Source organism: Aptenodytes patagonicus, chromosome 13 (assembly GCF_965638725.1).
Source record: "Aptenodytes patagonicus chromosome 13, bAptPat1.pri.cur, whole genome shotgun sequence".
Lineage (NCBI taxonomy): Eukaryota > Metazoa > Chordata > Aves > Sphenisciformes > Spheniscidae > Aptenodytes > Aptenodytes patagonicus.
The window spans coordinates 1,843,886-1,857,462 of NC_134961.1; the positions used below are offsets into that span (position 1 = coordinate 1,843,886).

Sequence of the window (13,577 nt, forward strand, 5' to 3'; positions counted from 1 at the left end):
CCTGGTTTGAGCTATTTCTGTTTACTCGTGGTAGAGTTTCCTCGGTGATTTACTCAAAATACTCTGAAAATCCTGGATGGTAAATTGAACCAGTCTGGGCCCAGGGCTGCTCTGGGACGCCTTCAGGCTCCATTTTCTGACAGCCAGATGTGGCCAGTTGTTTGCCCAGTCTCTTGAATACGTGAAACATTGCAAAAGTATCAAGGGGGGGCATATTTTTAATGAGGAGAAAAAGCTTCCAGTCCGAATGTTAGAGGTGGGTGTTACTGGCTTTGCAGATAGCTTGATATTTTGAGAGGTATTTTGGATGCCTGCAAAGAGTGGTCCCCGAGATTTATTCCTCTTCTACGTCCCGCTGGACTCGGAGAAGCCTGTTGTGCCCCACAGTGTTGTCCCTCCTCAGCCTTATCCAGATTTGGGATTAAATATTGATTCAGAAACTTCTTTTCTCTTGCGACTTAAATCCTGGGAAGTGGAGTGTTTTGGGAACCCCTCACCCCTAGTTTCCCACCTGCCACGCCTGGCTCTGGGTTTGTCAGATCAAGGTCCACCCATCCTCATGTCCACCCATCCTCACGGGGGTGACCACCACGGGCCACCCGAGGAGGAGAAATGCTGGTGGTCCCAGGTTTGGAGTCCAGGGTCCCCAGCTAGGGCAGAGTGGAGCTTTCGGTGTCATTTATTTGGGACACCCACCTTGCCAGCGGGTGTTCACGGGGAGACTGGGGCAGTTGGGAGAGTTACTTGGCACGGGGGAAACCCAGGTGTACGATGCTCTTCCACCCACTTTGGCTTGCGATGAGAAGCTCCCACCCTCGACCTGGTGAGGCAGGGACTTGAAACGGCTCAGCAGATCTTGCATCCACCTTTTCCAGACCCCCTGCCAGAGGGATGGAGACTGCCTGCGTTACAAAACCTTGGGAGCAGACCGTGCCCGGCTGTCTTCATTACAGGCTGTCTGCATTTGTGAAACTGGTTTATTCCCAGAACATTGGTCCAAGCTCTGATCTCATTTCCCGGGAGCTGGACAGCTGTCCAGCCCCGTTAATCTGGGGTAATGAATCACAGACAGGTCCATCAGATCTGCTGGGTGGGGAGGATGATGTCCAGCCCTGCACATATTCTCTCATTTATCTGTATAAATTTTGGGGGAGGTGGGAGGGTGTTGCTTTTTGCCAGCGTGGGCTTAATATGCGGGGTCGTGTCCCTCAACCTGCGTGTCTACATCGTTCTGGGGGCAACGTCCAGGGTGGTGGTAAGGATGTGCTTGTGCACATGTTGGTTGGGCGCCTGTGCATCTCTTTATTTTAGCCTGTGAGAGAAAGATGCTTCTCTTCTCTCTCCCAGGACGCTCATGGGACCATACGGGATGGATCGAACCGTGCACTGCTTTGATTTCCACGACTGTGCAAATGGGCTGGGTGAGTACTGAATCTCTGCAAGGGACATCGGGGTGGGCTGGGGCAGCTCGAACATCCCCCTGGTCCCCAGCACCCGTGTTGTGATGTGCCTCCCTGTGTGAAGTTTGATATCTCACAGAAATACTGGTTCTTGTGCCTGCCTGTGTCGAGCATCTGACAGCACCTTTTGCAGCTGGGAGGTTAAAATAAGGTCAAACCCCTGACTAATTCCCCACTGATGGTGAGCAGCCGCAGTGCTGAGAGTTGTGCAGGAGCCTGGGGCCAGAGCCCCTCCCCTGAGCAGGACGGGGGAAAAAGCCTTTTCAGAATTTTCTGCTGCATTAATTAAATTAAAATTTAAAATTAAAAAAATTAAAAATTAAAAAAAAAAAGGAATAAAATCCCAAGCACTTCCCAGCTGCCTGCCCCTGCCAGCTCTGCTTCTGCCCCGCTGCAGGCAGGCCCCCCCGGGACGCCACCCCAACGGGCGACGCAGGGCGTTGCAGCTCTCCTGGGGACTGGGCTGTATGAGTTGTTTTTGGAAAGTTTGGCCCGCGGGCAAGGGTATGAGCACCGAGCGAGTCAGACGTCCTTCCACGGTGCTCTGAACATCAAAGCATGGAAGAGAAGGGAAAAGAGATGGTCATATCCATCAGAACGTGAGAAATAGCCGCAGGTTCATGAAACTCAGCCCAAAAGGATCCGGTATAGCATCTCATCTGACCTCTGTGTATCCAGCAGCATAAATACTGGTGCTCTTTCGTGGACTTTATAAAAAATTGCAATCCTGCACCAGGATTTCTTGGGGTCCACCATGCAGTCTCCTCCATAATTTTTAATTGCAAGTGCAGCCCATCATCCCGCAGAGCAGCTGCGGGCCCCTTGGTAAGGTCCCTGGGTGACCATTTGGGGACCCCTCCTGAGAAGTCAAACTCACCAGAGAAACAAGGTCAGGTTTCCTGAGACCTGAGATTAATTAAGATTCATTATTGGCTGTTTCCAGCTCTTGGGTAATGGGACTTTCTGCTGAGGAAAGGCTTTGCTTGACTCTTCTCCTGGTCTTCTGTTCATCATGTTCACAGGAGCTCAGAGAAATGTCTTTGCTTGGTCAATATGGTATTTTAATCTCCAGAGGTGGATTTGGTTGAATTGATGGGATTTTAGTTATTGGGTTAGATTAGCTTGTTAAAGGAGGAGACCAAGAAAAGCCTGACTGGGCTGTCGCTGAGCTCAGGAAGAGGTGCACAGACGTTACAGCCCACTGCGAGCCACTTTGCTGGGTCCTTTCCCTCCAGTCTGTGGCCAGAGGGTCTTTGCAGGGTCTTGCAGACCCTCTACAGGGTCTTGCAATGTGCTGCAGGAATGATGTGGATTTTCTAATGCCGTCATCAGCTTTCTTCATCCTCTCTTGTGAGGCTTGAAACACTCAAGACCTTGTCTTGAGTCGTCCTCCAGAAATCACCCCTCTCTGCTGAGGACCTAGCAGTGCTCGCAGGAGCCCTGTGTCTGCCATAGGTGTAGCTGCTCAGAATAATGGTTTTTTGGGAAAAAAAAGGTGCCTCCATAGTTTCTTATGTTCAGACAAGGGTATTATTCCAGCAGAATTTCTTTAGGGCAGCATCAGCCCGCTCGGTTCCGGCGTGGCAGGTCAGCGTTTGGCCCCGGGTCTGCTGCTCTGTGGCTTTAGGTGGAAACCCACATGTGAACCTCAGCAGAAGTTCAAAGGGGTTACCTGGCGGCTCCTAAAACCTGAACTTTGAATTAAAGAATAGCCATCAAAGGGAAGTGCTGATTAAGAAGCATTTCTCAGAAACACTGAGATCCCATTATCTTGACCTTCATCTTCTTAGGACAGGGCAGTGAGTGATTCACCTCCAATCTGTCCCTTCCTCCAGACAGAAAAAGCTGGCCGGGGCTGCAAGATCAACAGAGGGATTAAGGGAAATGTAATTGAACATTGCTAGCTTAGGCACAAAGCGGGCAGCCTCTCTCCGTGTGGACCGCTGGGAGTGCGGCACAGCGGCTGGTGGGGTCGGGATGTGCCGGAGATGATTACAGTTGGGCTAAACAACCAGATTAGCCAGGACACCTCTTGACCCGTGGTATAGGGAGCCGGGAGCAGTTGAGATTATAGCCTGAGAAGTTGAGAGCTGTGACACTGGCATTAGTGGGAGCAGGATTAGAAGTGCCAGAGAAGCTCGAGGGTCTAGAATAAATTTATAGGATCACTAAGGAACTCAAGAAAACACCGTCTTGGTCAGTCTAACCTGTATGCCCACCTGGAGTTTCCCCATAAACATAAACATTTATTCCGCAAAAGAGAAAATACTGGGGACATGGGCATTGGCTCCAGGACCTTTGCCAGAAAGGAAAGATTAAAGAGAGAGATCCAAAATAGGCTAGATTATCTGGCCCTAAGTATGACTTAATAAGCGGGACTTTGATGCTGTGATAATTAAAGAGCCGTTATGTACCTACACTGGGTCCCAAATATAAATTTGATTGAAGTAAGTGTTTATAAAATATGAAGACTCCTAGGAATGCTACCACCACAGTCTTTGATGATTCGGGTTTGTTGCAATCAGTCCCAGGCTGTCCCACGGCTGGGTCCACGCCCTGGCAGGGGTGAGCCCTTCTTCCTCCTCCTCCTCCTCCTCCTCCCTGCCCTGGTGGGGACTCCCCGGTGCATCTTTCATGGGGCAGGACTGGCACCTGCAGTGCCTCCGCGGCAAGGCGATGGGTGGGAGGGCAGCGTGGGCAGAGCCTGCCAGCACCCAGCTGGTTTGCCAATAAGGGGGTTAAAAGTCAGGGTTTTTTCCTCCCCGCCGTCAAAGTTTGAGTGCGTCCGGGAGCAATACGGTGAGTAATCACCAATTTTAATAACAAGATCGGATTTTCTCCTGACATCGTTGGGGATAAAGGAGGATTTGTAGATACTTCAGCTATATTAAACCATTATTACAATTGATTTGTGGACACAAAAGGGAAATGAGTCATTATTGGTTTGATACCTCGGCAGAGGAGCCTGTCACAAGCAGGTCCTGTTGCGCTGCTGCGTGATGCAACAGCTGCGCCTCTTCCGAGATGCAGATTTTTACATGATTTGTCTAATGCGTTTTATCATTCCTAATTACTTCATGTGCCGGTGTGAAGAAAGACATATGACGACTTCTTGAGTCATCGCCTTGGCTTAAGCCAGACTTCCAGTGTCCGCCCGTCCAGGGGAACCGATGGGGCTTTCCTCCTGCAGGACCCCCCATGCCAGGGGTTTCCCAAACCCATCCCAAGTGTAAGCCTGCTCTCCGGGGTCTCTCTGCCAGCCGGTGGCAAAGCCCACCAGCAGCCACCCCAGCCCGGTCGGGAGCTGAGAAGCTTTCCAGCTGAGCATCCCTGGTGATGAGCAGGTTTTACCTTCTGTCAGCGGGCTTTGAGGCTGCAGCATCTCTTCCCCGCTTTGGTCCGCAGGCGCCTGACCTGTCTCCATGCCTTGGTGAGGCTCGCGCCGCTCGGAGATACCTCTTTTGGGCAGTATTTCCAATTCTAGTGAATTTCTTAAAAAATGCAATGGAGAACAACATTGGTGCCTTTTCCTGAGTTTTTTTGCCATGAGTTCCCACTGCCATCAGTAAAACAGCTCCTCCCAGGCACCCAGGGGATGGGTGGTTTAATGCATCAAGCCCAGGGAATAAACTCCAGCACTTGGATGGGGCCGGGGTTTTGTGCTTGGGAGAAGCAGCAATTGGTGCATATGGGAATGAAATGAAAAATGGTGATAAATCTGTTTGTAATCACAGTTTTAATGTAAGGTGACTTGAGAGACAAGGTCTTTCCCTGAAAGTAGCTGAAAACTGCAAGGGTCCTTAGAGCAGAGCTTGGGTTATAAAGGGAAGGGAACTAGGGATGGAAATAGTGCCGTTGTCCTGAGTAATCCCAGTCCAGGGTCCACTCCTCTTCCCTCCTGCTCGTTTCAGAAAGGGGTCTCGTGTTTTGGGGAAGAAGCTGTGCTCTGTTCCCCTGGAGGGAGGCGTTTCTCGCATGGTGTCATTTTGTGCATCCCAGGACCCCACCAAGGCTCAGAGCAGCTCATCACCCCAGGACAGCAGCCAGAGGATGAAGCTGGCTTCACGCTGGCAGTGCCTCTCTCTGCGGTGCCGCCTGTCCTCAGCATGCCCTCCTGTCTAGAGCGGCAAAATGCCTGACCAGTGGCTCTCGGGAGAGATTTGTTAATTAAGGCTGGGCTTTTTAATCCTTCTGTCCACAGCCTGGATCTTCGAAGCAGGACTTAATGAGCCCTGGACAAATAAGTCTCTTGGGCCTTTTCCTGCCAGCCAGCTTACACACGCCAACAAGAAGAGGTCCTGTGGCTGGAGAGGTGGCTGTGCAGCGTGAGAGCCCTTTGCCAAGGTGCTGCTACGGAGGGTTTCAGAGCCGCACCAAAGGTCATCTCTGCACCCTGGCTCCTGCCTCTGGGCTGCTCCTCCTGGGTTCAAACACTGATAAAAAGTGGCTGCTCCTGATGTGCAGCTCTGTCATCGGTGGCAGCTTCAAAGGCTGCGGTGGAGATGCTGCTGGAGCCTGGCAGGCGGGCGAGCTTGCAGCAGGGATGTTCTCATCACTGTATTGAACCTGGGGCTTGTCCAGATGTTGCACCTCGAAGGGGGTCTCTTGGGGGAAACGTTTGTCCCCAGTAATGTTTCCTATGACAAGTCTTATCAGAGACATGAGCACAGTCACCCATCAGTGACCGATTTAACTGCAAGCGATGAACTTTGGGTTGGGGAAGGTGGTCGCTCCTTGCCTATGCCTTTCTCGGAAGCTTTGTCTCCGTAGCTGTTGCTCTGAGCAAATGCTATCAGATGCCTTTAGCCTTTGTGTTGTGTCAGTGGCCGCATCCTGTTGCTTCTGCTGCTGCTTGTGTAGTGCAGGGGATACATGGGACTTTCCACAAACGGTTTTTAAAAGGGGTGCCAGGCAGTGCCGGGGTGCCTCGGAGCTGTGCCGGAGGCTGCGTCCCTCCAAGACGGCCCATGGAAACTGCGCTTCTTTGTGTCTTTGTGTGACGGGCACTTCTCTTCTTCCAGGTATTAAGGTAATTGGTGGCATCAAGGAACTCACCGGAGAAGAATATGGAGTTTATGTCAAGAGGATCCTTCCAGGGGGTGTTGCTTACGCGGACGGTGAGTTAAACGTGGTGCAGAGTGCCACAAAGTCTGAGACAAGCCAAAAGACTCTGTATTTATTTTATACGTTGCCTTGTCAGACATTTCAGGTGTTTCCTCCCATATTTTCCAGCAGTGGGGGTATTTTTTTACTGTGGCAATCATTGTAACATCCGACGGCAGCCTTGCCTTGGCTTCTCAGCATATGTATGATTGCCTCGTGTCTTTAAAGCAGGATCCATCCCTGCCGCACAAAGAACTTCACTTGGCTGCCTGTCCTTTCCCACGTGCCACTGACTGCCTGTAGCCCCAAAATGGCTGGAGATCCTTTGGCAAATTCAGCTCTGCTCTAGGCCACTGATTTCATTCTGAGCGTCTTCAAATAAGGAGGTGTTAGGCAGGGCTCTGCAGAGTTCACCTTTCATAACTTAAGCCAGAAAGATTTTTTTTTTTTCAAATGTTACAACATCATTTTTCCATCTAATAAAAATAAATCCAGAACAGGTGGACGTGCCACTCGTGGTTTTCTACCTGACCTCAAACTGAATTAAGTAAAAGCTTTATTGCACTTCTTGGCATTTACTTTTGTAACTTCCTCCAGCAGAGGAAGTGCTGCAACGCTGGCACGGGTTGTTCAGGGAGGTTGCAGAAACTTCATCTATGGACATCTTGAAAAACAGGTTGGATGAGCCTCTCAGGAACGACCTATGCATATTTCATCCTGTCTCTGGGCAAAGGGAGAAACTGTCCAACCTCTTCCAGTCCCTTCAAGCTGTATTTTCTGCAGTTTCTATCCATTAGTTTTCTTTTCCAGGGCGCCTGCAGCCAGGAGACCAGATCTTGGAGGTCAATGGAGATTCCTTAATTGGGGTTACAAGCGAGAGGTACCATATCCAAACGGAAATTTTGCATTTCTGTTGCTTTTGTATAATTCTGTGAAGTGGTTTAGGTTGCAGGTTGCATGGAAGACACCAGGGCTTCGCTTTGTCTGCACTCTGATGCAGCCAGTGCTGTTCCTGAGAGCCAACTCGGGAATTATCAAATGAAAAGTTTCTATATAAAAATAGACCAGTGAACCCAAAATGTATTTGTGAGAGATTCAGACATTTCCCCAAAATGCTGGGTTTTTAACAGCTCCGGGCACCCCGACTCCATCTGCTGCAGCTCTCCAGCAAGCCTCGCAGCTCCCAGCGCCAGAGATTAGCCAGGGAATTCCCTCTGGAGCTGCAATCCAGACCCTCAGCTCCCTGCCAAGAAAATAATTAACTGATCCAGAGCAGTACCGCATTTTTGAGGCACCCCTTTTCCATTAAACATGGTGCTAGCCCACTGCTGCCTTGCCCGGCTGCATGGCGTGCTTAGGCTGGATGGATGCTTGGGAAGCAGCACGAGAAGCTTCTCCTGCTCCCAAACCCCCAGAGCGGCCGGGTTTGATGAAGGAGGTCCCCGAGGACATCTCTGCAGCTGCAGGGAGGCTGCACCTGGCCCCACACACACTGCCCTGACTCCCACAGGGACGTGTGTATTTTCAACCAGAAAGCAGTCATCTCGGAGACAGAAACTTCCCGAGGGAGGAGATGTGCTGGGAGGTATTTGCTCACTGTCACGTGCATCTTCTGGGTCTGCTTTGTTATTGGGGATTTCTAATTCAGTGCAGAAGATTCATCAGGCTGCGACTTGGCTGCCCTCCAGCCCTGCTGCCAGGGCAGGGAATGGGGCCGCTCCATAGGCGTCCAGCCAAAAAAAAGTCACTTGGCTGCTGATGGGGTTTGCCCAGGCCATGGGTCTCTGCCCAGTTTGCTGTGAGCTTTGACATGCGGCCGGGCGAGCTCGGTGGAGCATCGCTGCAAGCTGGCGTTGACGTGTTGTGGTCCTTGTCTCGCAGGGCTGTGGACATCCTGAGGACGGCGTCAGCCACCAGCCACATGCGCCTTCTTATAACCCGCGATGACGACGCCAGGTAAGGGGTGTCATCTCGCGCCAGGAAGGGGGATCGCAGCACTCATCAGCACCGTAGCTGGGCTGCCTTTGAGCTAACAGGGCTCAAAGCCCATGGTGAAGACGGAGGTGGCCAAGGGTCTTTGATAACTGTACACTGGTGGGAACGCGCTGGAGCTGTAATGGGAAGGGAAGCAAAGCTGGTGGCTCCCCGCTGCAGACCTGGCTCCAGCCCAGCCTGTGCCAGGTCCGTTGGGCATCCCGGCATCGAGCAGACTTCTGCAGGCGTTTCCCCAGCAAGGACCAGGGCAGCTCCAGCCTCAGCTGTAGGGTGGCACAGGCTCCTTCAGCTCTGCTGTGTGGTGCTGAGCTGCCTATGGCTTATCATGTCCTGCACAGAGCTTTAGAAGAAGACATAGAAGGACAGCAGGATCTTCCCTTTCATTTCCAGTTAGACACGTCTTCCTTCACCAGAGGATTCCTCCTTCTCAGGGAGGACAAGCGGTTTCTTCCTGAAACCTCTCCCCTCACCGCTCCCTGGAAAATGCTTTCTCTAGAGAGGCTTGGAGGATTCAAAAGGAGAAGGAAAGAGTTCAGCTTTGTCTTGGCTGGATTTAAGCTGTGTGGGACAATGACGGTGTCATGAGAGAGGGCAGGGTTGTGGAAACCGAGGTATGGGATTAGTGGGGTCCTTTGCTCGCATCCCCTGGGAGATCTGGTGCAATGTGCTGCAGCATCCTCTCCCTGCTGAATAGAAACTTGAGGTGCACCAGGAACCACTGGTTTAGGCAGAGTGTGGTCGTGGGCAGGCAGGCTGGTGGCGCCGAGGCTTTGTACTGCATGTGGGTGGCTGAAGATCACAGAGTCGTTTGCTCAACGTACCCGCATCCCGTTAGCGTCAGAGATGATGGCTTCATTCCTTATCCATCAGCAGCTGTGGAGCGTTACTGCCTTAGCAGAATAGTGAGAGTGCTGTAATGACAGGGATGAGACTAATTTTGACACAGTAATATTCTGGCGGAAGAATTATTTGCTATTAATGATGGACTGCCTTTTACCTACCTCTATTCTGCTCTTCCAGTGAAAACAACACCTCAAATTATTACATTAACTGCAAGTCCTTCAGCAGCTGCTGAGGAAGCACTGGGCGAAGTGAGCAGGTCACCAGAGCTAGACTCAGGAGTTTGACCCTCTTTTGGTCCGAGTAAGGTTGCGCAAGATGCGCTCCTGTGCCGCAGTGGTCCCCTGTGTTGCCTTAGGGGTGGAAGCGGCAGTGGGCATCTCGTGCTGTCCCCTCTCTGGGTGGCTGTTGCCAGGGCTGGTTCCCAGCAGGAGGGATGGGTTTCCGCAGCTGAGCAGCTCCCTGCGCCCAGCAGCAGCAGGGTTTGCTCAGGGAAACGCTCTATTTCTCAGCCAGAGCCCCCAAAGCAGGTTTTCTGCCTTCACCCATGCCGATCTGTTCCAAGCTGTTCAGGCATCTCGATGTGCGTCCTAATATCTTAAATTGCACCTAATATCTTAAATTGCACCAGATGTTTCTTAAAATATATGCACACGTGGCTTTGTCGGCAGCTCCAGCTCCTTCGTGCATCTGTCCGCAGTCCCAAATCGCCCTGCGGAGGAGCTGCTTGTAAACCGGCTGAGGGAGACTGGGAGGGCAACGAAACTTTAAGCAATTTCTTTGGCCTCCATTTGCTATTGGTTATCTGTTAAATCTGCAAAAGGTTAGCCCGTGGGTGAGTGGGGAAGTAATCAGTTTATTTATTTTCTTTTTTTAAAAGATTTGCAGAGATTTCACTTACATAATCATCTCGCAAACTGTTTAATACACGAATACATATCTCCAGGATTAAGGGCTGTGGCAACAGGGGAAGGATTTTTCTGCTTTCTACTTTTTTTTTCTCCTTAGTTTTGTCTTTATTTTATTGATGCCCTATTATCTTTTAAATCTGTCCTTGAGCGTGGGCGAGCAGACAGCCCTCTGTCTGGGTTGAACCGGGCTCTCTGACTTCCCAGGGACTGTCAGCTCTGGAGGTGATACCCACGGCTCACGAGACATGAAAGCCAAGAGAATGACACAGGGAGGAGTGCAATTCAGAGTATTTGCAGATACTCGCATGCAGGTCGCCTTCATAAACCCTGAGCGCACAAGGCACGCTGGAGGAGGAAACATAACGACTCTGGGTTTGGAAGACGATTCAACCCGCCTGCCAATTTTCCCAATGACTCAGCTGAGTAGCATTTTGTTGTGGTTGCCCTTAGGTGAATTTGACTCATAAACGCTATTATTTGTCCCTGGAGTTAATTATAGGCCCTAATTACCTGTGCTCCTAATGGAACTCAGTCCTGGCGTGTATAAGATGCATGTTTTCAGCCTGTCGCATCAGACATGCTGCAGAGAGCGGCAGTAATGCTAGGGCTTAAAGCAGAAAATTCAGATTTAGAGCTGGACACGCTGGGTCTGGATGACGGTTGGATCTGATTTTCGTCTGTGCTCACCTTTAGCTAATGAGGATAATTTTATTGCATACACATAATTATTGTTTATTCATTCTCAACCTGAAAGTTACAATAGTTCCCTGTTTCTGTGCGTTGCACAGATATCATCCTGGTCTTTCAGGTTTATGACAGTGAGAAAGCCTGTCTGCACTGCACCTCCTAGTAATCGCATGATAAAATGCTAAATACATTGCATCTCCGCATGATATGCACAGTCATCTCGGTGAAAATGGGTTGGTGTATAAACAGGGCTTGCACAACAAGCAATAAGGAAAGTAGTCTGCTTTTCTGCAAATGCACAACCAATGTCAACCAATATCCAGGAATCAGCAGAGAGGCTGTTGCTGGAGTTCATGCCCAGCCTGGTGCAAATGCAAGGTAATCCCTTTTTTCCGGTGAGCCCTGCGTGTGACAGCGGCGGCTCAGCCCATGGGTTTGTTTGAGCACTTGGTGCTAAACTGGAAGGCAGCGGTGGGGTTGACTCCTGCAAGCCTGGGGTGTCCCAGGGTCACTGCGGAAAAACACACATCCTTTTACACAGAAGCCGAGATGCACCCGTGCATGTCACCGCTTCCTAGGCATTAATGAAAAAGCAAAGACAAGCAGCGGCGTGATGTGCTGCCCAGCACAGCCAGTGCGGGAGGGCTCACAGCTCGGGATGTGCTGGCTCTGCACAGCCCTGTCCCTGGCAGGTCTGTGCCGGGATGGATTTGGGCTTCGTGCCGGAGCTGCTGCTCCAGAGCATCATCCTGCCCGGACAGCGGTGGAAATGCTGCAGCTGCTGCGTGCTGGGTGCGAGAAAATCTGCTTTTGTGATGCTTTTGCAGTGCTTCGGGTTCACGGTTCCCACTGACCTGCAGGCTTTGTTTTTTTGAGACAAGCTATTAATTTACCTGGTGTCACAGGCTCCTCTTTCTCCCCCAGCTGCGGTGCAAAGCTGAGGTTTCCAGACGCTATGCTCTCACATAACCTTTGATGTAGGATTCACCCTTTGTTCTCCCAAGAACAAAAGGGCAGGGCAAAAAGGTATTATGAGATAAAACAACAATATTCTGCAGGAAGATTGACACCCCCCCCCCCGCTTAATCTGCAACAAAGTCGGCCTACAGCTGGCTGCTGCTGGCAAACCCCATTATCCCACTCCACCCCGTGGGGCTGGCTGAAGGCTGTGCGGGTGTGAGCTCTGTCACAGGGATCCTCCAGACCTCAGATGTCTGCATCTTAATGAAAAAGAGCTGGAGAAGGGATTGTAAAAATGAACTTTCCACTTAATAGTAACTAGTGACAGGACGAGAGGAAATGGCCTCAAGTTGCGCCAGGGGAGGTTTAGATTGGACATGAGGAAAAATTTCTTTACTGAAAGAGTGGTGAAACATTGGAACAGGCTGCCCAGGGAAGTGGTGGAGTCCCCATCCCTGGAAGTATTTAAAAGACGAGTAGATGAGGCACTTAGGGACATGGTTTAGTGGACATGGTGGTGTTGGGTTGACGGTTGGACTCGATGATCTTGGAGGTCTTTTCCAACCTCAATGATTCTGTGATTCTATGATTCTAATACAACCCCATGATTTTTTTTTTTTTTAAATAAAGCTGGGCATTTTAGTCCTGCAGGCACCTGACAATTCAGAAGGTTTTAGTAAGGGTCAAATTTTAAATATTAAAGACATCTTCTGAAATCTTTTGGTGTCTGAAAGCACAAAGCAAGACCTGTTGGCATTCCTTCAGCATACTTGTTCATTAATTGGCAAAGTTTGGGCATCGTCTGCCCGCTTGCAAATTCCTTCAAATACAGCACTGAGCACAAAATTAATTCTCGGGAGATTGACACCAGGAAGTGTATTGCTTGCTGCTGGGTATAAGCGTGTGCTTCAAGTTAGTCATGTGTTTATGTCCTTGGTGGAACCAGGGTTTGCAGTACTGACCAACAAGCAGGAGCCGGGACAGTCGCCCGTGACGTAGCATTTAGTCACACCGTCTCTACAGCAAAGCAACCCTGGGCTCGGAGCTCGTTGTTCAGGCTCCTGAGCAAATAATGATAAATACTGCTTTGTGGGTGAACCTGATGACATGAAATAAACAACAACAAAGTATGCCCAAGTCGTACCTGCTCTTGCTTATAACAGAGTTTGACAGCATGGATCAGTGATTGGGTTTGAGTTGCTCAGCAGGGCTTAAAGAGCATAAGAGCTGCCAGACTAGTTACATTTGCATTGACTAAGAGTTTTTTAGCCATTGTTTTAAGTTCATAACCTGTTCTGTGCTCTGATGGATTATTATCTGAGGAAAATGTAACAACAGATGACCACAGAAACACCCAGCCCAAAACAAAAACCCAGCTGCTGATGGCTTGGTAACCACTGGAAATAATACGTTAGCTTCCAGCAAGTTAGACCTGACATTGCAACAGGTCATGGAGGGATAAGGCCATCGCTGCATGAGTTACCAGTGCAACGGGAGTGTGAATCACCTATAGAAATGCAGAGGCTAATTGGAAAAATTCTGCTAAGGTAAGATCCATCCAAGGCTTAACCCAGGGAACCACAGAACAGCAAACCGCCGTCCTACTGCTATAGCATCTAAG

General features: G+C 50.3%; 1 protein-coding gene across 1 annotated transcript in view; it reads left to right on the forward strand.

Annotated features, from left to right (window-relative positions):
* Positions 1–13,577, forward strand: part of LOC143166444 (syntaxin-binding protein 4-like) — a 37,371-nt gene that overhangs the window by 367 nt on the left and 23,427 nt on the right. Inside the window, exons 2-5 of the mRNA XM_076350805.1 lie at positions 1,348–1,421; positions 6,482–6,577; positions 7,374–7,443; positions 8,445–8,519. Of these exons, the coding sequence (XP_076206920.1) occupies positions 1,348–1,421; positions 6,482–6,577; positions 7,374–7,443; positions 8,445–8,519 (315 nt within the window). The remainder of the gene's footprint in view (positions 1–1,347; positions 1,422–6,481; positions 6,578–7,373; positions 7,444–8,444; positions 8,520–13,577) is intronic.